Source organism: Equus caballus, chromosome 16 (assembly GCF_041296265.1).
Source record: "Equus caballus isolate H_3958 breed thoroughbred chromosome 16, TB-T2T, whole genome shotgun sequence".
Classification (NCBI taxonomy): domain Eukaryota; kingdom Metazoa; phylum Chordata; class Mammalia; order Perissodactyla; family Equidae; genus Equus; species Equus caballus.
The window spans coordinates 84,429,211-84,453,929 of NC_091699.1; the positions used below are offsets into that span (position 1 = coordinate 84,429,211).

Consider the following 24,719-nt stretch of genomic DNA (forward strand, 5'->3'; position numbering starts at 1 on the left):
ATGCTCTACGCTGGCAGGAAGAGTAACGTGCCCAGGAAGAGCAGTTTTCTGGGAGCTAACTGCCCATTTAAAGAACTTCTTTGGGGCCGGCCCCGTGGCCGAGCGGTTAAGTTCGTGCACTCCGCTTCAGCAGCCCAAGGTTTCGCTGGTTCGGATCCTGGACACGGGCATGGCACCACTGATCAAGCCATGCTGAGGTGGCGTCCCACATGCCACAACCAGAAGGACCTACAACTAGAATATACAACGATGTACTAGGGGGTTTTGGGGAGAAGAAGAAAAACAACAACAAAAGAAGATTGGCAACAGATGTTAGCACAGGTGCCAATCTTTAAAAAAAAAACTTCTTCAAGTCATAAGGACAGAGTCCTCTGGAGAAAACCAGCAAATGAGAAGGAAATGGCTGACATTTGCCTTGTGATGCAGAACACAGCCTTTCCCTCGGAGAGGAAGGAGTATGCTGGGCTTAGCGAATTTACAAATAAACCCAAGAGCAGGCTGGTAAGAGAGGGCGGCTGTGCACGTTAATACCCACGGGGCTAATAACAGTTACTTTGTACTGAAAACCTCCTGTATCCCTCAAGGGCACACCGTGCAGGGGCGGCTAAACCAGGCGCTTCAGTGGAAGCCGCAGCAACCTGGCTCCCAGGAGCTCGCAGCTTTTAAAACCAGGCTTTAGCCAGAATCAGAAACCAAAGAAACAGGGCAGGGGCATGTCAAGAAAATTAGATGGATCCTGGTTCCAAATGAAACCCCAGGTGTTGCTTTATGAACGTGCCCTGCTCCGTGGAGGACCACAGATGGCAAAGCTGGCATCGTCACAGGACTGTCCTCCTGGCTGGGGCGGCAGCATGAAGATGTAAAGCCGATTTGTACCTGCCTCCACGTCACTCTGCCTGGAAGCGTCATGTCCCATCTTGTTGCACTGTTTTCAAGTTCATAGTTACCAAGTTCAGCTCGAAAACTGTTTAAATCATAAAGTAGATTTATTCTTGGGGCAACACTGACCTGGGATGACATCATATCACAGCGGAGGACAATAACTGATGTCCATTTATTTTGTAAAATCCCAGAGATAGCAAAAAAAAAAAAAGTGTTAGTATATGTTCTATATACTGTTTAATAAGTCAGGAAAGTACACACTGTTATTTTTATTGTTCATGAAAGGTAAACCAAAAAAGTATCAGTGCTCAAAGAATAAGTTCTGGTTCTGGAGGTTTCCTTCTGTGCACTGGCACTTCATCTCGGGCCCCACCTCAGTCACGGCCTTGTCCATCCACATGCTCAGGGCACCTGAGCCTCGTGGGGCCCACCACTCGCTCCTTCGGCCCCGTGGCCTGTGGGATGACAGATGTTCTGTAGGATTTCTGAAACACAGCCCTGTCCCAGTCCTCTGTCCCACACACCATCCACAAAGAAACAGGAAAAGGGCATCTAACTACCTCACAGATGATGAAGTGAGGGGTCAGGGCGGAAGGGACAGCAAAGAGAGGTCCTAGTACGCGTGTCAGGGACCAGGAATGAAAGAATGAGGAGAAGGGCAACATTTGTGGAGCACTTACTAAGCCCCAGGCACCGGGCTGAGAACCTCTCCCTCGTCTCCTCCCATCTTCACAACAGCCCTGGAGGAAGATGATTACTATGGGCTATAACGGGTCTATCCTTATCCCCGTTTCACAGATGAGGGAACTGAGGCCCAAAAAAGGTAAGTAACTTTCCCCAGGCTATTGGGCTGGTAAAGAGTGGAGCCAGGATTCAAACCCAGGGTTGTGTGTCTCCAGTGCCCTGACCCCTGCCCCTTAGCACGAAAAGTGCCGGGTACATTGAACACACACTCTGCTCCTGACAACTGAGAAGACCGGGCACCTCAAACAAATGGGCAGAGCATCAGCAATCGCACCGAGGCCGCTGCAAGTTCATGCCCGCAGGAGGCTGTGACATTCCCGGGATGTGGTCTGGGCTCAGACGCATCTGGAATTGTCCTCTTTGCTCATTATCACCTGAGGCCAAAAAGTCAGGCTCAGATGTCCCTACACTCTCACCAGTACCGGGGAGTATTCCCCAGCTGCTCCGCCCTCCTCTTCCCCAGCTGCGGCCCTGAGTTAAACCCCCTTCTTTCCAATCACTCCAAAAGCACGAAGACGGCCCATGGCCCTGCACACATAGGACATGCATCGTGGGCTCTCTCTGAGGGCAGGTCCCCAGAGGAAAGCTGGCCCTAGCAATGCCACCATGACCAGAGTGAGAGTCCCTCCCGGCGGGGGAATGGCTTTGAACGACCACAGCACACACTCGGATGTGTAAACTTGGGTCTCTGACCCACAGAGAGCCACACTCCCTGATTTCTCAACTCCCTGAACCACAGCTTGCTCTCAGCTTGGCCCTCAGCTGGCAGCGGGCCAGCGCAGGTCAGCCCGCCCTCCTGTCCCTGCTCTTAGTGGCCACATTCCAATCTGGAGGAGACCATGAAGATATCAAATATTTGGGTAAACATACTGCTTCAAACCTAAACATTTAGGTACACCTGGGTCATGACCATTTCAGATCTGCACGCAGCCATCTCCCAGGAATCCCACCGTCACGTCCTTTGCTCTTCCCAGGATGTTCAGCCCTGGCCCCTCCACCTCACCTCGGGCTCCAAGCCGACGCCGCGGCTGGCGGCAGGAGCAGCCGGCCGAGGCCTGGTTCTCCGATTTGGGGAACACGGTAAGTCACGCGCGCCGGCCGCCCTGGGTGTCTTACCCAGATTTGGAGCCTGGACCCAGCACGCTTTTCCCAAACTGTGGGGGCTGATCCGAGAGTCACAGCAAGCTCCGGCAGAGGCCCCTTCTGTGTCCCTCCGCTTCTCAGCATCCCCACCAAGGGCTTAGTGTGGGGCACACGGAGCGCAGAGGAAGTGAGGGGTGACATCTGGCCTCTGAATGGCTTCGAAGTAGGCTTCCAGAAAGTTAGTTACATTTCCCAGTGGTTTCCACAGGAAAATGCAAAGTAACTTTGCAACGAAAATACGGCTCCAGAGTAAGAATGGAGCAAAAAATGTAATGGCGATATTAAAAAGCAACACTTAGTCTATAAAAACACAGAACAGATGAGGACTGCAGCTACAGGTATGTAAGAGCCCGTCTCCCAAACAGGACCTCACTCATCTGAAGACGGGGTCACCACAGAGTTATTGTCAGCCCCGCTCACTCCCTGCAGGTTTCATGAAGGCCAGTCCGCCTTGGTGACTTACCCCGAGGGGCTTCCAGCACTTCATCTGAAAACTTAAAACCGGGGAAGAGCAGTGCCAGTTCTCGGCTGGCGTCTTCTCTGTCCTGGCTTCCATGGACCGCATTGAAGGGCATTTCTGTGCCATACTGAGCGCGGAGACTGGGAACATTAGCAAAATGTACAAGAAACGGTTGTTTCATTTGAAAAGAAATGTTTTTCTCTCTGGCAACATGGTCCCCAGCTACCGTTCAGCACCCTGCATTTCTGTGAACTGGCTTTCTCTCTGTTGAAAAAGCCAAGAACCACAGCAAGGAGGACCGTGGTTGACGTCTCGTCTGTCATGGCAGTGTTCTGGGCACGTGTCCTGGGGCTTCGTGTGTGCCACAGCCCTGCGAGGGAGCCTCCATCCTGACCCCCAGTTTAAATATGCGTGAGGCACAGCATAGGCCCAGGGGCTGCCCTTGGTGGATGTCACTATCAGGGGCTGGCACCCTGCCAGGGGCTTGGCACAGGTTTGCATAGTTAATCCCCCAGGATCCCCACAAGATAATACGCTCCCCGCGTGTCAAGCACTGTCGTAAGTGCTTCAACGTATATATACTCTTCTAACCCTCTCATCAGCGGCGGAGGCAGGCCCTATTGTAGTAGGCATTTTTCAGATGAGGACTCTGAGGCTCAGAGAGATTAAAGCACGGCCCAGGGCCAGGCAGTCAGTAAGAGAGAAGAGAGATCCTGAAGTCTGTGTTCTTAACCGTGACACTCTACGCCTCCTATCACAGGTGCTCATATCGCCTCTTTACAGACTAGAACAGACGCTCAGAGAAGGGACTTGCCTGAGTATGCGCCAACCTAAGATCGAACCCCGGGCTGCCTTTCACTGCCCAGGCTGCCTCATTCACGAATGTTCCCGGCCCCTTACAACTACAGGTACAACTGCAGTTACTTAGTCTCTTGCTAATTTCTTTCCTGTTGGCTGGACTCTGTCAGCTTCAAAGGCAACACACAGTGGGTTTGGCGTTGGCGGGGCCAGACTAAATATGCACAGGGCCAGGGAGCAGACCACTGCAGCCTAGTGTGGGGTGCAGAACAGGGTGCTCAGACCCTAGGGGGCCTCAGGACACCCTGGGGCTGGGGAGGGTGGGCAACAAGTCTACAGTGCAGATCCTAGGTCCCTCCCTGCGTCTCTGACTTGGCAGGCCTGGGTGGGGCTCCGGAATCTGCATTTCCTGGACCACACTATGGGCCCCTCTGGCTGCAGAAAGAGCAGTGAGGACTGGATCCAGCAGCAGCCTTCAGAAGAGGGCAGAGGGGGAGGAGGCAGCAAAGAGGCAGATGACAAGAGGCACTCAGTGAATGGCTGGGGACTGGATCACAGGGTGAGCATGTCAGGGCCTCCTCAAATACGTAACAAAGAGGTCAGGGTCTCTCCAAATATATAACGAAGAGGGGCTTCATGACCATCAGAGAGCCTCTGTGTTACCCATGATTCTGGGCTCAACATCGAGCGGGGCTCTCAGCTTCCCTGGGTGCAGGTTTTGAGATGGATGAAAGGACCACAGTTGCGACATCACCTGTCAGGCTGCTCCCTCCTTGCCACCTCAGGGTCACAGGGCCCCATGAGGGTTCGCCAGGCAGTAACCACGTCCTCGACACCCTCAGTCCTGGTGAGGATCAGGAGGTGGCTTGGTCCACTGCACATGTGATGTACCAGTTTCTCAAATGCCTCCTAGCACAGGGAGGGAAAACAGTGACCCAGGGCAGGGGCCGTGGGGCCTGCAGAGGGTCAGCGGGCCCATCCCCCCACAGGATGGAAGGGGGACAGTGGGCAGTCTTGCCACCAGCCAGCATGCCCGTGGAGGGCCCAGGGATGCCATGGAGGGCCCCAGGGTGGAGGGGCGGGGAGGGTGCCCAACCACACCCGGAGAACCCAGATATAAATTAAAGGCAGGAAGATGAGACTTGGAGGTGACTCGTTTGGGACTGAATGTGAGATTATAATAAATTAGGTGGGGCATCTAAAAGACCACATGCATGGCAATCATGCAGATGCTGGACAACCACGGCGTGGGATGGAGCTGAGACTTCATTTTTGCAGAGCCTGGCAACCCTTCCCCCTTCTTCCCGTAGCAGCACTGCTTTCCCTTTGGGGAGCAGCCCTTCCCCAGTTCACTTGGTCCTGGTCTGCCTGACACCACGATGCCTGTCACCCCCCAACCTCGCCGCACACACCTCCCCTGAGACGTGGGGCTCTGACCCAAGCTCGGTCAACTAGACCCTCCCTCCTGAGTAGGTGAGTCATTAGCAGAAGCAATGGTGGGTGGTTGAATCTGACTTATCCAACAGCAGCACCTCAAGTGACTGGCCTTGAGGTTTTGCTCCTAGATCCCTGCACCTGTCTTAGTTCTTCTCCCCAAGACCTTCTTTTCAACTCCTTCAGCTCTCTTCCTTCAATTCTGGAAGTTATGGAGTACCAATAAATTCCTTGTTTCATTACTTAAGTTAGAGTCACAATCTCTTCCTTGCAACCATTATGCTGAGAGCAAACTCACGGCCCACTTGCTGTTCACATCCTTCTTCTCCATCATATTCTATTTTCTCCCAAACTAATGTCAGTCTGTAAGCATGATGTTAGAGGAAGAGAAAGAAAGGAGAGTGTGTGGGACACGCGGAAGCGGACGAGCGGACCTCTCCAGCTGTGCGGTCGTAGAAAAGTCGCATTTCTGCCTCTGTCAAGGTTCTCTCTTCATCTGTTAAAATGTCGAAGCCGGCTTCCTGGATCTGTAAAATATATATATGCATATTTTGAAAGGGTAAATCAACCCCAAATTTACATTTAACGTAGTTGAAAAATAAACGATAAAGGAAAAGGCAACATTAAATCAACATATATAAATCAGTAGCATTTCTATTCTCTAACAACGAACTAACAGAAAAAGATCTCAAGAACACAATCCCATTCACAATTGCAACAAAAAAAATAAAATACCTTGGCGTAAATTTAACCAAGGAAGTGAAAGACTTATACAATGAAAACTACAAGACTTTCCTGAAAGAAATTGATGACGACATAAAGAGATGGAAAGACATTCCATGCACATGGATTGGAAGAATAAACATAGTTTAAATGTCCATACTACCTAAAGCAATCTACAGATTCAGCACTATCCCAATCAGAATCCCAATGACATTCTTTACAGAAATAGAACAAAGAATCCTAAAATTCATATGGGGCAACAAAAGACCCCGAATTTCTAAAGCAATCCTGAGAAAAAAGAACACAGCTGGAGGCATCACAATCCCTGACTTCAAAATGTACTACAAAGCAACAGTAATCAAACAGCATGGTACTGGTACAAAAACAGGTGCACAGATCAATGGAACAGAATTGAAAGCCCAGAAATAAAACCACACATCTATGGACAGCTAATCTTCGACAAAGGAGCTGAGGGCCTACAAGGGCGAAAAGAAAGTCTCTTCAACAAATGGTGCTGGGAAAACTGGACAGCCACGTGTAAAAGAATGAAAATTGACCATTCTTTTTCACCGTTCACAAAAATAAACTCAAAATGGATCAAAGACATAAAGATTAGACTTGAAACCATAAGGCTTCTAGAAGAAAATATAGGCAGTACACTCTTTGACATCAGTATCAAAAGGATCTTTTCGGACACACTGTCTTCTCAGACAAGGGAAACAATAGAAAGAATAAACAAATGGGACTTCAACAGACTAAAGAGCTTCTTCAAGGCAAGGGAAAACAGGATTGAAACAAGAAAACAACCCACTAATTGGGAAAAAATATTTACAAGTTATATATCTGACAAAGGGTTAATCTCCACAATATATAAAGAATTCACACAACTCAACAACAAAAAATCAAACAACCTGATCAAAAAATGGGCAGGGGACATGAATAGACATCTCTCCAAAGAAGATATACGGATGGCCAATAGACACATGAAAAGATGCTCATCATCACTAATCATCAGGGAAATCATCAAAACTACACTAAGATATCACCTTACACCTGTTAGAATGGCAAAAATAAGATAAAAAGTGACAAATGTTGGAGAGGTTGTGGAGAAAAAGGAACCCTCATACACTGTTGGTGGGAATGCAAACTGGTGCAGCCACTATGGAAAACAGTATGGAGATTTCTCAAAAAATTAAGAATAGAAATACCATATGACCCAGCCATCCCAATACTGGGTATTTATCCAAAGAACTTGAAATCAGCAACTCCAAAAGTCCCATGCACCCCTATGTTCATTGCAGCATTATTTACAATAGCCAAGATGTGGAAGCGACTAAGTGCCCATCAACTGATGACTGGATAAAGAAGATATGGTATATATATACAATGGAATACTACTCAGCCATAAAAAAGGACAAAATCATCCCATTCACAACAACATGGATGGACCTTGAGGGTATTATGTTAAGTGAAATAAGCCAGATAGAGAAAGACGAACTCTGTATGACTCCACTCATAGGTGGAAGTTAAACATATAGACAAAGAGAACTGATTGGTGGTTACCAGGGGAAAGCGGGGGTGGGGAGGTGGGCACAAAGGGTGAAGTGGTGTACCTACAACATGACTGACGATAACGTACAACTGAAATTTCACAAGGTTGTAAACGATCATAATCTTAATAAAAAGTAAAAAGTAAAAAAAAAAAAAAAGGCAACATTAAAAGCTGTGGCGACCCTGATCCTCATGGTATCTTTCCCAATTAGATTTAAAATTTTTAAGTTACTTAAATGGAATTTTGGCTAAAGGTCCTTAGAAGCCTTCTTTTCCCACTAGGACACTGCTGCATGAGCCCCCACGCCTGTTTTCCCACCGGGAAGACATGAGGACAGTCTGCAGGGTAAGTGTGGTCTCTCTTACCTTCATAATAATCTCATCGGCCTTGCCGTGGACCACCGCATCCGGTTTAATGATGGCCAAGGTGCAGGTCTTCTCTGCTGAAACTGCAGTCAGTGAGGGCAGTGCTGTCAGCGTCTCTGAGGCTCTCGGTAGGCCACCCGCAGGGACCAGACAGCCTCTGCACACGGCTCCCGGGGTTCCCTCGCCTGGCCTCCCGGCTGTGCCCCTGCAGACCTGGACTCTAGTGGATGCCCCGGTCTGCCTCCAGACCTCAACCTCAACCTGGCTGCAAGGGACGTTGACATGCAGGGGACATAAACCTGGGAGGAAGGGGCTGAGGAGAGGGAGGGGGGCTGGGGAGAAGATCAGAGACTACTCAGGAGCAGAAACCCAGAAGCAACTGAAAGAGTCGCCTGGATGGGGGAGAGCTGGAGCAGAGGCAGTGCAGGCCTGGCCACTATTGTCCCTTCCTGTCACACTCTTGTGATTCTTGGCCTCTGCCCGCGGTCTACTGTGTTCTCTCACGGCACTGGCTCCTTTACCAATGCTGCTTTTTAGCTTTCCTGGCGTGTGGCCAAGAATGGCTGGCCAGGCCCTGAGTCCCCACAACTTTCCAGTGCCACCACCTACAACAAACTGCAGCTTCCATCTTCCAGGGCTCAGTGCAGATTCTCCTGAGGGAAGACCGGACTGGCCAGCTCGTTATTTGGAGCCAAGGCACCAGTCATAGCCCACTGACCAGTGCACTGATTGGCCAGTGTCCACAGGTCCCGTTAGCAGTAGTGTTAAGGGAGCTGCCACTGCTCAGGCCAGTGGAAGCTGTAGAGCCCTGTGTCCAGCCCAGGAGGCCATGCCTGGTGTGGTCCTGCTTGGACGAACTTGGCCTTGGGGCGCTACCTGCACTCTCCATTGACTCTGTATTCCCCTATTTTCCCGTTCGCAGCTTTTACATCTATTGGGTTGCAATAAAATATGACAATGTCTGCATTTAAGGAGGGCTTCTTACTCTAAAAATCTCAAAACGTGCACTGCAAAGATGTGAAACATTTTCAGCAACAAACCTGTTCATTTTTCTGTGAGTACTGTTTCTAACATCCCATGTACACTTAGACTTTAAAGAGACTCACAATAAATTCTGTTATAAACTGACCAGTTAATGAGATCACCTACAGATGTGGAGGGAGAAGAGAAGAGGCCAGAGCAGGGGCCCAGAGAACTCCAGCTTGAAAGAAGAGCAAAAGAAAAGAAGGCAATGGAGGGGAGGCTGAGGAGAGACCAGAGATGTAGAAGGAAAACGAGAAAGGTCGTGAGGTCTCCGAAACCAAAAGAGCAGAGGGTTTGAGAAGGGAGACGTTGTGAACACCATCCAAGTCCACCGAAAGATGCCACAGGATACGACTGGAACCTGCCTAGTTGCCTAGTGGATTTGGCACCAAGAAGGTCTCTGGTGCCCCCATGAGCATCTGCTCAGGGAGGAGCGGGCACAGAGGCCAGACACGGCAGGTGGGGACAGGATTCAAAGGGAAGGGGTGGCCCCACGAGTGTGGACGAAGTTCAGGAAGCTTGGCTGTGCAGGAGAGAAAGGCTAAGGGCAGGGCAGGCTTTGTGATGTTTTCTAGATGGAGAGACTTGATTTGAGAGGGAATAATTGGGAGGGAAGAAAGAGGAGATAACCCAAAAAGGAGGCAAAAGTTGTTTCCTGCAGAAGCCCAATCACTGATTTCTTTTCACAGTTGACGTTTCCTTGCTCTCTAAACTGAGCCTCTTTCCTTGTTAGAATCCAACTCTAACAGTCCTCATCCACTCTCCAATAAACAGCCTTTCTACTTCGTGCAATAATAAAAATCTTCCTTCTCTTTCCAGCTCCGTTCCTGAACTTAACCCTGGTTGTCCCTGGTGTCTCAGCCACCATCAAGAGCACCTTCCCAGCAAGGGCCCTTCTGACTTCCGGCGTCTCTGCGCACTGTCAGATAAAGCTGTTCTCTTCCTATTAAAGCTTCAGGAAGAACTGTGACGCCCAGGGGTGAGGGATGCTTGGGACTCCCGGGACGAGGGCGCAGGGCTGTCGGAGGGAGGTGTTCAGTACAGCTGACTTTCTGACACTTCAGAAAAAAGGTGAAAACAGAAACTTGAGCTGTCAGCTCAAATAAGGTCTAAGGAAACACCAGCATCATGACTCTACATTATTAGTGCCACTACCCTCCACTTTATTGAATGGAGCTTCTCCTGATGCCCGGTAATTGCCATGAAAGCCACACTGGTTATGTCTGAACATGATCAGAAAGCTGTGAATGGTGCCCAAGACGCCATTAAGGGGCAGAAGGGAGAACTGACACAGTGTGTTTGAAGTCAGGTGATTGGGGACAAAACGTTTTATGATTAATCTTCCCAGAGTTCAGATTGTTCAATAAACTGATTACTCACATATTTTTTGGAAAACCCACCAAATCTGAGTCTGCTTTGCCCTTTTCCCTTCCTTGTTGGTTCTGTACTCACCCACATCCTCATCTTCACCATCGTCCTTTTCATGAGAAGAATGTTCATCTTCATCAGAAAGAGCCTCATCTTTAATCTAGTGCAGATTGGTCGTGAACAGAAAGTAATTAGCTAATTAAAATTACCACAAAGACCTTCCAAAACCTGCAGAAACCAAAAACATAAAGGTCCAAAATACAGAGGAAAAAAAAGCGTCAAGATTATCAGTCTTGGGGCCGGCCCAGTAGCGGAGCGGTTAAGTTCACACCTTCCGCTTCAGCGGTCCAGGGTTCACCAGTTTGGATCCCGGGTGCGGACATGGCACCGCTTGGCACGCCATGTTGTGGCAGGCACCCCACATATAAAGTAGAGGAAGATGGGCATGAATGTTAGCTCAGGGCCAGTCTTCCTCAGCAAAAAGAGGAGGATTCGTGGCAGATGTTAGCTCAGGGCTAATCTTCCTCAAAAAAAAAAAAGATTATCAGTCTTGGAAACTTTACAAGACCCTTGTTAGTAGTCAGATGACAGTGGGGTAAGAGCATTTGAAGACATGGAAATCCATGCTGATCTGAAGGTTTAGATTCTGCCTGTTTTCACAAACATCAAGTCAAAACTAAGGAAAGAGAAGAATGTGATAGAGAGTTGGCAAGAACACAGAGGAGGAGCTGAAATAGAAATACATAGAAGCAATTGGCTACCCAGTGCAGGGAGGTAGTGAAGAGAGAGATGATGCTCCCTGGAGAAGGCAAAAGCATTTGTGATTTTCTTTTTTGGGGGAAAATTGCCAGTTTTCTGGGGGAAATATAAAATTTCATTCTAATCCATTCTATAAAAATAGGGTTTACTATTTGGAACGTTTCAAACTTGAACAATGAACTTTGAACAATGTTAAGGCTCATTTGGCAGATGCTCAGAGAACCAGGAAGTACCTCTCTCTACCTACGGTGTGTCCATATCCAAAGGCAGCCAATTATTTGTGAAAAACTTGCAGTCTGTGTGATCATGGAAAGAATTTATCAAAATCACAAGCTATGCTGATCCGATTGCTCCTGGTAATGACAGAGCTTAACTTCTAAACGAAAGAAATGAACCCTCTGGGATCCACAAGTAGAACCGTCAGGAATGAGAGGTGACCCAGGAGAGATGTCACCCTGAGGCTGACGCCTCCTTCCCACTACTTGATTCAGAACTGTGTTTCCATTTCGGAATTCATTGTTAGGGTTCCAAAAATGCCTGTTGAGTTGAAAGGGGGGATGAAAAGGAAATGGATAAAAGAAGTTAACATACTCTGGAGGAAGGAGACGACTTCTTAAAAGAAGCTTCAAAGGGCAAACTTGTCATGGTCAGCAGGCACCCTCCTCCCAGGCCTCAGTGGGGTGCAATGCAGGGGTGGGCATTTAACCACACTTCCCACCGACGGTGCCAGAAAAAGGGTGGAGCAAGTGGAGGGGACCCTCGTGGGTTTGCTGCTTGCAGAAGTGACCTCCTTACCACCCTCCGTTCTCTGCCTTCGGCCAGCACCTTCTTTTCGGCCTCCAGCTGGTCCAGGATGGTTCTCTGCAGCAGGGGGGCGTTTGCGCCACGAACCACGGCCACCAGTTCTCCTCCCTAGAACACGGCACCAACGTACTGGGCAAACCACCGACCCCTCTTCGCGACATTAGTCTCTCTCAAGAGACACGAGAGTGTTCAAGGGCTTTGTTTAGGAGTGTGCCCAAGGTTAAGGCCATCACCCCAGGCCCACAGCCTCCAGCCACTTCTCTGCCTTCTACCCCATGCCCCTCCTTTCAAAATTTCCTCCAGGGCATTGGGAACCAGTTAAGGGAGGAACAGCACACGCTAGGTTGTGAGGGACTAAGTGTGACCGATAAAGGGCTTAGTCACTCAACAGATGTCTATCGAGCACTTCCGACACCAAGCACCCAGACAGAGGCACAGAATATAAACACCAAACATGAAAAGACCTAATTGCTCACCACCTTCAATGAATGGGGAGTGAGTGGGGAGAGAGGTGGTCATGTCAGGGAAACAATTCCAATGGAATAAGACCATTGCTTTAATAGGGATACTTGAATCGGGGCAAGAATCAGCTCCATCTGGAGTGGTCAGGGAAGGCTTCACGGTGGAGGTGGTGTTCGGGGTGACCTAAGTTTCTGCTTTAACCTTCTCAATGCATATTCTCCCAGCAGCTCACATAGAGTGGGTCCTCCTCCATTGCCATCCCGTGCTGCAGTGGACCCCCATGGGGGAGGGATGCGATGGAGCCTGCTGGCTCGGCCCATGCTCCCACACGCCGACGACAATTTATGCTTTCATCGCTACGGGCTCCAGCAAGCAAACCACTGTGGTGATGATCCCATTGCTGCAACTCAGCTCCCAGCTCGGTCTGGCGGGGTGCACGTTCATCTCGGCTCCTCCCCACTTCTCCCTCCCTCCCCCACCATGTTTCGTCCTCTAACTTCAGTCTCCCTGCTAACAGCCCAGAGCCCAAATAATGTTTCACCATGAGTTCCAGTGTGTTTTACTTGCAGTGCTGAGGGCAGGGGCCCGACGGTTTCCAAACTAAACAACTCTGGCCTGGGCGGCTAGACCCTGGTTCCCCGACCGTAGATGAGGGGCTGGACCAGTTAGGGTTTGCACAGCGATCCGTTGCCTTCAGGGCCTGGCAGTTGACCTAAACCTAGGAAGCCAGGTGTGAGACAGTGGACCTTAAGGGCTGTGCCAGTGGATGTCACACCCAAGACATTGAAATTATCTTTTCAAAGCACTGAACCACTTGGCTTTCATCAATAGTCCCTCTCATTTCTGACTTTCTGTAAACACATCATCACATTTTATGATTAAATAAAGGTGAATGCACAGCCTGTCTACCCCATAAAGGAGCATTCACGTTTGCTGGAAGTTCCCCTCCACGGGGCAGAGGATGGAAATCTGGAAACTGCTCTGAGAGGGAAACCTCAGGCAAGAGCGTGCATAAGCCCGAAGGAGCATGTGAGTGGCTCCCGCCGGTCAGGAAGGCTGCTGGAGCCCACAGTGAGTGGCAGAAGCTGTGTCTCCCTGCTCCCCTCCAGCGAGCACTGCCCGCAGGCCACCATCCCAGTCAGGGCCCTGCCTTACCATGACTTAAGGACATCTGTCTTTAGCCAAAGCAATAAAACAACAGCATCACTTGTGTGGGCCGGTGAGGCCTCATGGTGACTCCCAGAGAGGACTGATCCAGCGAGACGTGTCTACCTGAGCTCTAACCATGTGCAACCATCGCATAGTTCTGCTTCTGACAATGTACTTACTGCATAAAACAGAAAGGTCGGCTCACACCGCCCGCGGTATCTTTCGAGGACATCAAGACAGTCTGCCTCCGCCTGAAGAAGACAAGCTGTCAGCAGGACCCTGGGCACAGCGGGCCTGTGGGGGCCTGAGGGGGGATGAACCGCACAGGACAGTCCACACACACCGCACACACTACACTGTACACACACCACACACACACTACATCCACACACACACACACCACACACACACACTACATCTACACACACACACCACACACCACACACACACACTACATCCACACACACACACACACATACCACACACACCACACACACACACACACACACACATACCACACACCACACACACACTACATCCACACACACGCACCACACACACACACACACACACACTACATCTACACACACACACACATACCACACACCACACACATACCACACACACACACCACACACACACTACACTGTACACACACCACACACACACTACATCCACACACACACACACCACACACACACACTACATCTACACACACACACCACACACCACACACACCACACACCACACACACACTACATCTACACACACACACACACCACACACACACACACACACACCACACACACCACACACATACCACACACACACATACTACATCCACACACACACACACCACACACACACTACACTGTACACACACCACACACACACTACATACACACACACACACCACACACACTACATCTACACACACACACACCCCACACACCCCACACACCACACACCACACACATACCACACACACACACATACTACATCCACACACACACACCACACACACACTACACTGTACACACACCACACACACACTACATCCACACACACACACACCACACACACACACACACACACTACATCTACACACACACACACATACCACACACCACACACACACCACACACACACACACTACATCTACACACACACACACCACACACCACACACACACACTACATCTACACACACACACACATACCACACACCACACACATACCACACACACACACATACTACATCCACACACACACACCACACACACACTACACTGTACACACACCACACACACACTACATCCACACACACACACACCACACACACACACACTACATCTACACACACACACACCCCTCACACCACACACACACACTACATCTACACACACACACACATACCACACACCACACACATACCACACACACACACATACTACATCCACACACACACACCACACACACACTACACTGTACACACACCACACACACACTACATCCACACACACACACACCACACACACACACACTACATCTACACACACACACACATTCCACACACCACACACACACCACACACACACACACACTACATCTACACACACACACCACACACCACACACATACCACACACACACATACTACATCCACACACACACATACACCACACACACACTACACTGTACACACACCACACACACACTACATACACACACACACACCACACACACTACATCTACACACACACACACACCACACACCACACATACCACACACGCACACATACTACATCCACACACACACACCACACACACACTACACTGTACACACACCACACACACACTACATCCACACACACACACACCACACACACACACACACATACCACACACCACACACACACCACACACACACACACTACATCTACACACACACACACACCACACACCACACACACACACTACATCTACACACACACACACATACCACACACCACACACATACCACACACACACACATACTACATCCACACACACACATACACCACACACACACTACACTGTACACACACCACACACACACTACATCCACACACACACACACCACACACACACACACACTACATCTACACACACACACACATACCACACACACACCACACACACACACACACTACATCTACACACACACACCACACACCACACACATACCACACACACACATACTACATCCACACACACACATACACCACACACACACTACACTGTACACACACCACACACACACTACATACACACACACACACCACACACACTACATCTACACACACACACACACCACACACCACACATACCACACACCACACACATACCACACACACACACATACTACATCCACACACACACACACACCACACACACACATACTACATCTACACACACCACACACACACACATACTACATCCACACACACACACACACACCACACACACACATACTACATCCACACACACACACACCACACACACCACATACTACACACACACACCCCACACCACACCACACATACTACATCCACACACACATACTACATCCACACACACACACCACACACACCACATACCATACACACACTACATATAACACACACACACACACATACACACACAACACACACAGTGACTGCCCTACCAGGCGAAGCCCCAGCTTGCTCTCATGCTGCTCCTAATGTCTTTTCAACAGAATCTTAACAATTGTCCTGTCAACATATTGGTAAAAATTGTTGACAGTGTACTTTTTTGAAGACTAAAATCAGGAGGAAATGAGGTTTCTCTTGCTCCCCTCCCAGCTCCTGCTCCGAAACGAGGGAGCTCCGCTGTCCAGCCTCCTCCCGCTGCCGGACTGGCAACAACAGAGGTGGAAGGTGTGAGGTGTGTGTCTGGTGAACCCCATTCTGAACACGGACACAGTGTGTCCCCATCTGGGCGCTTCCTCCACACTCTACAGAAGCGTCAGCACCGACTCCCGAGGGAGGAAGTGCAGAGTCCTTGAAGGCAAACTTCAAGAAATCAGTGTATGGTGTATTTCCCACGTTCACTGTCTGTGACCCTCAGACCCATGCAGCATATCGAGTGTCTCTTGCCCACTTCTCTGGAATTTATTCCCATTTCCATACATTAATCCAAGGAAATCTTTGCTAAAAGTTCTCCTTTATGGAGCAAGGATAGAAATCTTGAAACCCTGGGCTCTGAAAGTGACACTTCAGAGTTCACAGTGTTCACGAGCCACGAAGGAGCATCCCCTCTAGGGTGACACGGATCCCTTCCCCGCGCACAGCATCAGGAGACTGCCCAAGCCCACACTGTCAGGGAGGTGGCGGTGGGGCCAGAATCTGCATCTCTGGAGAAATTATAAAGCATCATGACTGATAGCCACCCCAAAATCCACAACTGGTGTCCTTTCAATGATCTGGTAAAGGCAGCTTGCACTTCCTCTTCCTATTTTTAAATTCTTAATTTTTTTACAATGTCATGTGACACGCTGCTAAGAGAGGATCTTACTAATGCAAAATGCAGCAGGTCCAGGCCAACCTCAATCCTCATCTTCTGGAAGAGGCTCACCACGGGTTTGCAGGGGCCACACCAGCCTTGATAGACGTCGACCACTGCGTGGACAAGAAGCGCACCGTTCAGTGGGCACCGGCGCCGTCCATGGCCGGTGGAACTTATCTCTGGCCATTCTGACCCCTCCAGAGGACATCTGTCTGCAGGGGCGCTTACTGCTTAAAGGGCTTTATTATCCCCTCAGAGTACAGCGAGCATGGAAACCCAGCTCTCCCTCATTGTTATGAGCTCAGCGTTCTGAATTATAAACATAATTCAGTCAGTATGGTGGAAAATCATTTTCTTAACATGGATGCTTTACCTTAAGGAATTGTCAGGCACATTCAGGGGCAGACGTAGCACAGAGCGGCCCTCAATAAGTATTTGAATTGGACTGAAACTATCTATTCTAAAAGGAAGAAGTCCCTGTATGTGACCTGCCAGCGTACAGTCAACTCTTAGCTACCTTGATAATAAACACAGCTTTGACCTTTTCCCTGACAAATTAAAACCCACTTGCTCTGGGTAAAGGAGAGTTTTATTCACTTTACGAAATTGACATTGCTCTGCTGGAAAGTGGACCCGATAGAGACCTAGGTGGGAACTTGGGTAGCTTTTTCTTCTTTGGCCCCAGTCTGTGGAGCGTGCCAGGGCTGGGGAGAGGGAAGCCTCTCGTGGGACTGCACTAGACCATGAGGCCTGTGAGCAAGCTGGGCCGGCACATGTGCACGGATCCCCGCAGGACCCGCCTGGCCCCATCACGAAGATGCAGCAAGTGCTAGATTGCGATGTCCCAGAGGTCACATTTTAGAGGAAGGATGTCTTCAAAAAGACCTCAGCCCTCAGAGTTCCTGCCTCATCCACACAGGTGGCCTTCTGTTCGGCAGCGGGAGTGGCGTGGTATCGGCGTCATGGGGAGGTAGTGTAGACACTGTTTATAAACTCTCGGGCCTGCCAATTTTAATAGCATGCAACTTGTGATTTTACTTTTTGAAGATTCACATTTTAAGATTTTCACATCACGGGAGAACTATTAAAAAAACACGACATAAATTAGCATTATTCAAATTAACATAGACTCTGGCAGCACCATATGAACACTGTACTGTACTAATCAGGGGAGGAAGGCTTCCTCGTGGAGGGGCGACTTACACTGGGCCTTTTGGAAAATGCCACGCTTGGATGGGCAGAGAGGGAGGCTGTGGTGGGAAGCACGTGCAGGCACAGCCTGGGGCGTCCAGGGGCTGCCTGCGGGCTCACACCTGCCTGGGGATGGGCTGTGGGAAGAGGTGGCAGAGATCAGTGGAAGAGTATGGAATGTGGGTTTAAGGAGTTGCATCCTGATTTACTAGGCGATGAGGACCCTCAGCAAGGTGTAGAGAGGAGAGGGAGGTGATATTTATTAAGCTGCAAGAGGGCATCTGCGCTTTGCTTTTCTCTCAGAAAACCCCGTGAGATGGGCATCATTATCCTGCCAGAGAGACAAGGGAGCTGAAGTTCAAAGAGGTGGAGTGAGCAACCCAAGGTAAAAAAATAAAATTCTCAAGCAGCAGAACCAAGTGTGAACCCAGGTTTGTCTGAAGCCCATGCTCTTTCAACTCCCCCAGGAAAGAAGCAGGATGCACAGATTCAGCAGTCTTGGTTAGTTCAGCCAGGCAGCACAGTTTTGCAGAAAGAAAGTGAGCCGAGCTGGGTGTGGGAGGGATAAGGAAGCCAGACACGGGGGTGGCAGTGTCGATGGGAGGGGAGGAACAGGGGAATCCATGAGACTTTGAAAAGGAAGTGGAGAGAACTGGGGAGGAAAGTCGAGTGGGTGTGAAAAGGACTCCACCTTGGAGCCTGGCAGAGAGAACTGGGTGGGGCAGGGAGAGAGCATTTGGGGAGGGAGAAAAGTGAACTCGACTCTAGACACGCTGGGTCTCCAGTACCAACCGGAGAATCTAAGGCAAGTGGTCTCAGAGGCAACCAGACCCCAGCAGGGGCAGGAGAGAGGGACTGGGGCCTTAGCATCAGACAGAGGATAAAGCTCTGGGCTTCTCTAAGGACAGCAGCCTCACCGTTGAGGGAGAAAGGCATTTGGGTCAAGTAAGGAAAAAGTCCTTGAAGACTAAGAGGACCCTATATCCAGGCCCACCAAGGAGAGCAGGTTCAAGCCCCAGTGGGAAAAAATTGGGGGCCCAATTAGCAACCAATCTCTACGCAGGATTTGACTTGGTAGTTCAGCCCAGTCATTTGTATGAGCTTCCCATCTCCTCTTGCACTCCCTGGTGCCCCATGGAGTGGCGGGGACAAAGGTACACTTCACAAGGTTATGGGGGCCTGGGGACTGGAGAGGACTCCGAAAAGTTTGACTCTGAAAGACAGAAAGCAAAATAGAAAAGACACCTGAAGGAGAAGAATGGCAGGGAATACAAAAACCTGTGCAGGGGTGTGTGTGTGTGTGTGTGTGTGTGTAAACCTGAGTAGACTTCTGCATGTTTGAAGGCAGATGAAAATGAGCCAGAAGAAGGCAAGACTTCCAAGATGGTGGTTGACTTGGGAGGCAAATTTCTGCTGGCTCCAGAAAGAAGGAGGAGCATGTCTTCCTCGAGACTGCCTGACGAGAAGGGGCAGATGGGCCCCTGCTGCCTTCAGCCAACACAGTTCCCTTGCACGGCTTAGAGCAGGCTTTGACAGAGTCGACACTCTCACCAGGATCACATCAGGTGCCCGGAACACAGGCAGATTCTCAAAAAGTGATGAGGTGGTAGTTTTCTTACTGGTGGTAAAGAAATAGAAGTCATGGTGGTTTTGCCCTGGAGGCATGTTCTAGTTGCACAGACAAGACACATGGACAGAAGAGTTACGACCTGGCACCGTCAAAAAGGCTTTGTAATCCCTCAAGTAGTAGAGGGTGGCAACTCCTCACTACGCTACTGGGTCAAGGCAACCACATTTAACCAGCAGCCAGGCCCGGACAAGTCTGCTCCAGACGAGATGAACAAGACAACGCCCCTGTGTTGACAGTCTATGGGGAAAGCCATGAGGGTGCTCACCCACGCAGGGGTCCCACCAAGCTGGGTGTCTGCTGGGGGCGTTGAGACAGAGTCCCACCCCAAATGCCCTAGAGACCCCCAGGGGGAGGTGACGACACAGAGGTTCAGGAAAGACTTCGCGCAAGGAGGCTGCTTTGGAGCAGGGCCTGGGAGTGAGGAAGTACAGGGTGTGATGGGGCCATGATATTCCAGGTAGTAGGAACAACACGGATAAAAGTGAAGAAAGAGAACTTGTGGCATGTTAGGAAACAGTTTGGAGCTCAGGACACACCTCAGGGAACAGAGGGTGAAGGGGCTGGAAAGACAAACTGAGCCATGAGAGAGGGAAGGGGGAGAGGGGTTTGAATGCTGAAGTCCTTTGGTGAGGGGGGTGGCGGAGAGAGAGAAGAGCAAACACAAGCTGACGGAGCAGGTGTATTTATAGAGAGAAGACGTGAGCAGACACAGAGAAAAACAGCCCAGAGATGTCTAGAGTAGACAAAGAAGAGAGAGGAATAGTGGAGCAGCGGGGGTGGTAGGCAGCCTCTAAGGTGGGCCAGTCTCCTGGGATTTACGCCTTTGTGTGATCCCCTGCACTGGAGCGCAGGCTGGACCTAGTGACGGCTTCTAATAGAATAGGGCAAAAGATGTCACTCTTGAAATTATGTTACAAAAGACTATGACTTTCCTCTCTGTCTCTCTCTCTCGTTCTCTCCCGCCTTCCCTCTTGGCCTGCTCTGAGGGAAGAAAGTTACCATGTTGTAAAACCTTTTGGAGGAATTGATGTCTCTGGCCAACAGCTGGCAAGGACCTGAGTCCTGTCAATAGCCACATGAATGAACTTGGAAGTGACGTTCTAAGATCTGCCAAAGCCACAACACCGAGCTTGGGAGCAAATTTGAGTCTAGCTGAGCCTTGACATTCCCTGTGTGACTCTTTTTCTTTTTTTTTTAAAGACCAGCACCTGAGCTGACAACTGTTGCCAACCTTTTTTTTTTTTTTCCTGCTTCATCTCCTCAAATCCCCCTGGTACATAGTTGTACATCTTAGTTGCATGTCCTTCTAGTTGTGTCATGTGGGACGCCGCCTCAACATGGCCTGATGAGCAGTGCCATGTCCGCGCCCAGGATCCGAACCAGCAAACCCTGGGCCACCGCAGCGGAGCGTGTGGACTTAACAACTCAGCCAAGGGGTCGGCTCCCGCTGTGTGACTCTTAAACTGCAGCCTGGTGAGAGACCCTGAGCCAGAGGCGCCCAGCTAAGCAACACCTGGATTCCGGACCCACAGAAACTGGGGGATAGTAAATGGGTGTCATTTCAAACCACTAAGTTTCAGGGTAAATTGTTGCCCAGCAATAGATAACTGATACAAGGAGGATAGAGACGAGGGGGCCCAGGGACAGTGGCTGTGCTGTTTCCTAATGACTGTGCAGCCCCTGGTTCCGGGCCCTTCGGATGCCTGGCTCTCCTTCCAGCCCCTGTGTTCCAAGAGATCCCTGAATTCCTTCCACTGCTTCCCCTCTCATGCCTCAGGCCATTAGGAGAGGTTTCTGTTCCTTAACAGCAAACAACCCCTGAGTAAGACAGTCAGCTCTGAAACAAGGAAAGCCTGTTATCCAGCAGTACTGACCAGGTGCCTGAACTGAACTTATGAACATGTTCAAGCCAGATATATATATGTATGTATGTATGTATACACATGCGCGCACACATACACAAAGAAATCACCTGGTTCCTTACTTATGAAACTCAAGGATATAGGAAAATGGTGCTTACTGCAGCTTTTCTCTTCAGGGTTCAAGACATCATTTAGCAATTTTGCAAAAGAAGGATCTAAAAAATTATCTTAAATTACCAGTTAATCCTTTGGAACTGAGCATTTCCTCCCAAAGCTCCTGGGTGCTGATGTTGACCTAACATCAAAGAGAAACAAACACTGTATGACCCAGGGCACTGATGGGGAAACGAGTTGATGTATTTGCTCCAGATCTCTAGCCCTCTGTCTCTCTCTCCTTCTCCATGAAATAGTTACAGACACAGCCTAAGCTGGCCTCCTTCCCCGATCTTGTTTTCTCCTTCTCTTTCTTCCTGCCTCCATCCTCAGGAATAACCGCTATCCTAAGAAAATCTGTCATTTAAAAAAATAATGTTTTACTTATTACTTGTCCAAAACCAATATATAAAGTTGTTTTGTGTCCATAAAATGTACCTCAATAATATCATACAATAGATAACTTTTTGCAATTTGTGTTTTCACTCAACATTGTTTTGACATTTACCTATATTTATGTACAGAGAGGTATTCATTCACTTTTTCTTTTTTGTCTTTTTATGTTTTATTGAGATATAATTTACGTCCAGTGAAATACACAGAACTAAAGTGTTACAGTTCTTTGAGTTTTGACAAAAGCATACATACCCCTATTACACTACAGAACACTTCCATCACCCCAGAACATTCTACCGTGTCTCCTCTCAGCCCTTCCCCACCCCTCACCCCAGGTAAACACCGATCTGCTTTCTGTCACGATAGATTCGTTTTGTCTGTTCTAAAACTTCCTACAAATGAAACAATACAACATGTATTATTTTGTGCCGGCTTCCTTCAGTCAGCGTACTTCTGGGACTCCTCTGTGTAGTCGTGTGTCAGTAGCTTGTCCATTTTTATTCCTGAGCATGTTCCACTGTATGACGATATCATAATCTGCTTGATAGATATTTGGGTTACTTCCAGTTTGGGGCTATAAATAAAGACTTATGAACATTCTTGTTAAATCCTCTTCTATTCATGTTTTCATTTGTCTTCAGTAAGTCAATATCTGGGAGTGGAACCGCTCAGACACAGGGTAAATATCTGTTCAATTTCATAAGAAACAGCCACCACTTTTCCTAAAGTGGTTGTACCATTTTAAACTTCCATCAGCAAAGCATAAGAGTTGTGGTTGCTCCAGGTTCTCACCAAAACTTAGTGATGTCAGTCTTTTAAATTTTAGTCACACTGATGGTAACATAATGGTATCTCACTGTGGCTTTAATTTCATTTCCCTGATCACTAGGGGTGCTGAGCACTATTTCATGTGCTTTAATTTAATTTAAGCCTGCAAGTCATCTGAAATTAATTTTTGTCTATATTGTGAGGGAAGGATTGGGGTTAATTTTTTTTCCATGAAGTGATACAGTTGTTTCTGCAAACTTTGTTGAAAAGATTTATTTTACCATTAAATTGCTTTGGCATCTTTATTGAAAGCCAACTGACGGAATAGTATGGGTTTATTCTGGACTCTATTCTATCTCATTGACCTATTTAGTCTGTTCTTTTGCCAGTACCACACTATTTTGATTACTATAGCTTTATAATAAGTCTTGGACTCAGGCAGTGTCAGGTTTCCATATTTATTCTTCTTTTTCAAGATTGTTTTGGCTTTTCTAGGGCCTTTGCATTACCATATACATTTTAGAACCAGCTTGTCAATTTCTGCAAAAACTCCTGCACAGATTTTAATTGGGACTGCATTGAATCTATGGAACAATTTGGGACAAAACTGAAATCTTCCAGTTCAGGAACATGTTTCTCATCATTTATTAAATCTTCCTTAATTTTCTCAGCAATGTTTTGTAGTTTTCAGTGTATACTTTTGGCACATCTTTTGTTAAATATATCCAAACATCCACATCAGAAATAATTAACAGTTGAATTTATTGCCATCTCTTCACATTTTTCTCTTACTTAAGAAATATTCTGGTTTATGTCATAAATGAAATTCAAGGAGAGATATATATATCATATCATACATAGTACATTATTAATAATGTATATTTTTGTATAACGTTTTTAGTTTGAAACAATTTCAAACTTACAGAAAATTTGCAAGTACAGTATAAAGAACCTTTGCTTGAATTATTTGAAGGTAAATGACAAACCTGATATCCTATTATCTCTGAATACATTATCCCACATAACCGTGATACAACCATTGAAATCAGGAAATAAACACGATGCATTATGACTCTCTCATACTCAGACCCCATTCAAGTTTTACCAGTCACCCCAGTAATGTCCTGAATAGCACAGGATCTAATCAGAACCAGATGCTGAATTGATTTGTCAAGTCTCTTTGGTCTCTTCCATCTGGAACAGTTTTTCAGTCTTTCTTTGATTTTCATGACTTTGACACTTTTGAAGACTACAAGAGGGTAGAATGTCCCTCAGTTTGGGTGTGTTTGATGTTTCCTCCTGATTAGATTCAGGCTGTGCATCTTTGGATTGGTCAGAACTGGTTGGATTGGTTGGAATTGTTTGGAACTGGTTGGATTGATTAGACCTGGTTGGATTGAATGGAATTGGTTGGATTGGTTGGAACTGGTTGGATTGGTTGGAACTGGTTGGATTGGTTGTAATTGGTTGGAAGTAGTTGGATTGGTT

The 24,719-nt window shown here is 48.3% G+C and overlaps 1 protein-coding gene across 32 annotated transcripts in view; it reads right to left on the bottom strand.

Moving 5' to 3' along the window:
• Window positions 1-1,102: 1,102 nt before the first annotated feature.
• The window catches only part of NME9 (NME/NM23 family member 9), a 30,691-nt gene continuing 7,074 nt past the window's right edge, over window positions 1,103-24,719 (bottom strand). For 4 of the 32 annotated variants that reach the window (XM_070238201.1, XM_023621001.2, XM_023621000.2 and 1 more), the window contains exons 3-13: window positions 22,152-22,209; window positions 17,241-17,344; window positions 13,846-13,917; window positions 12,047-12,163; window positions 10,577-10,652; window positions 8,102-8,184; window positions 5,896-5,988; window positions 4,782-4,936; window positions 3,233-3,369; window positions 1,901-2,000; window positions 1,103-1,337 (exon numbers count right to left, since the gene is read on the bottom strand). In XM_070238201.1, coding sequence (XP_070094302.1) covers window positions 1,184-1,337; window positions 1,901-2,000; window positions 3,233-3,369; window positions 4,782-4,936; window positions 5,896-5,988; window positions 8,102-8,184; window positions 10,577-10,652; window positions 12,047-12,163; window positions 13,846-13,917; window positions 17,241-17,344; window positions 22,152-22,209 — 1,149 coding nt within the window. In that variant the 3' untranslated portion in view covers window positions 1,103-1,183. Of the gene's footprint in view, window positions 1,623-1,900; window positions 2,001-2,742; window positions 3,370-4,781; window positions 4,937-5,895; window positions 5,989-8,101; window positions 8,185-10,576; window positions 10,653-12,046; window positions 12,164-13,845; window positions 13,918-17,240; window positions 20,041-22,151; window positions 22,210-24,719 lie in introns of all 32 variants that reach the window. The other 28 variants (XM_070238207.1, XM_070238206.1, XM_023621003.2 and 25 more) reach the window with 17 other exon arrangements.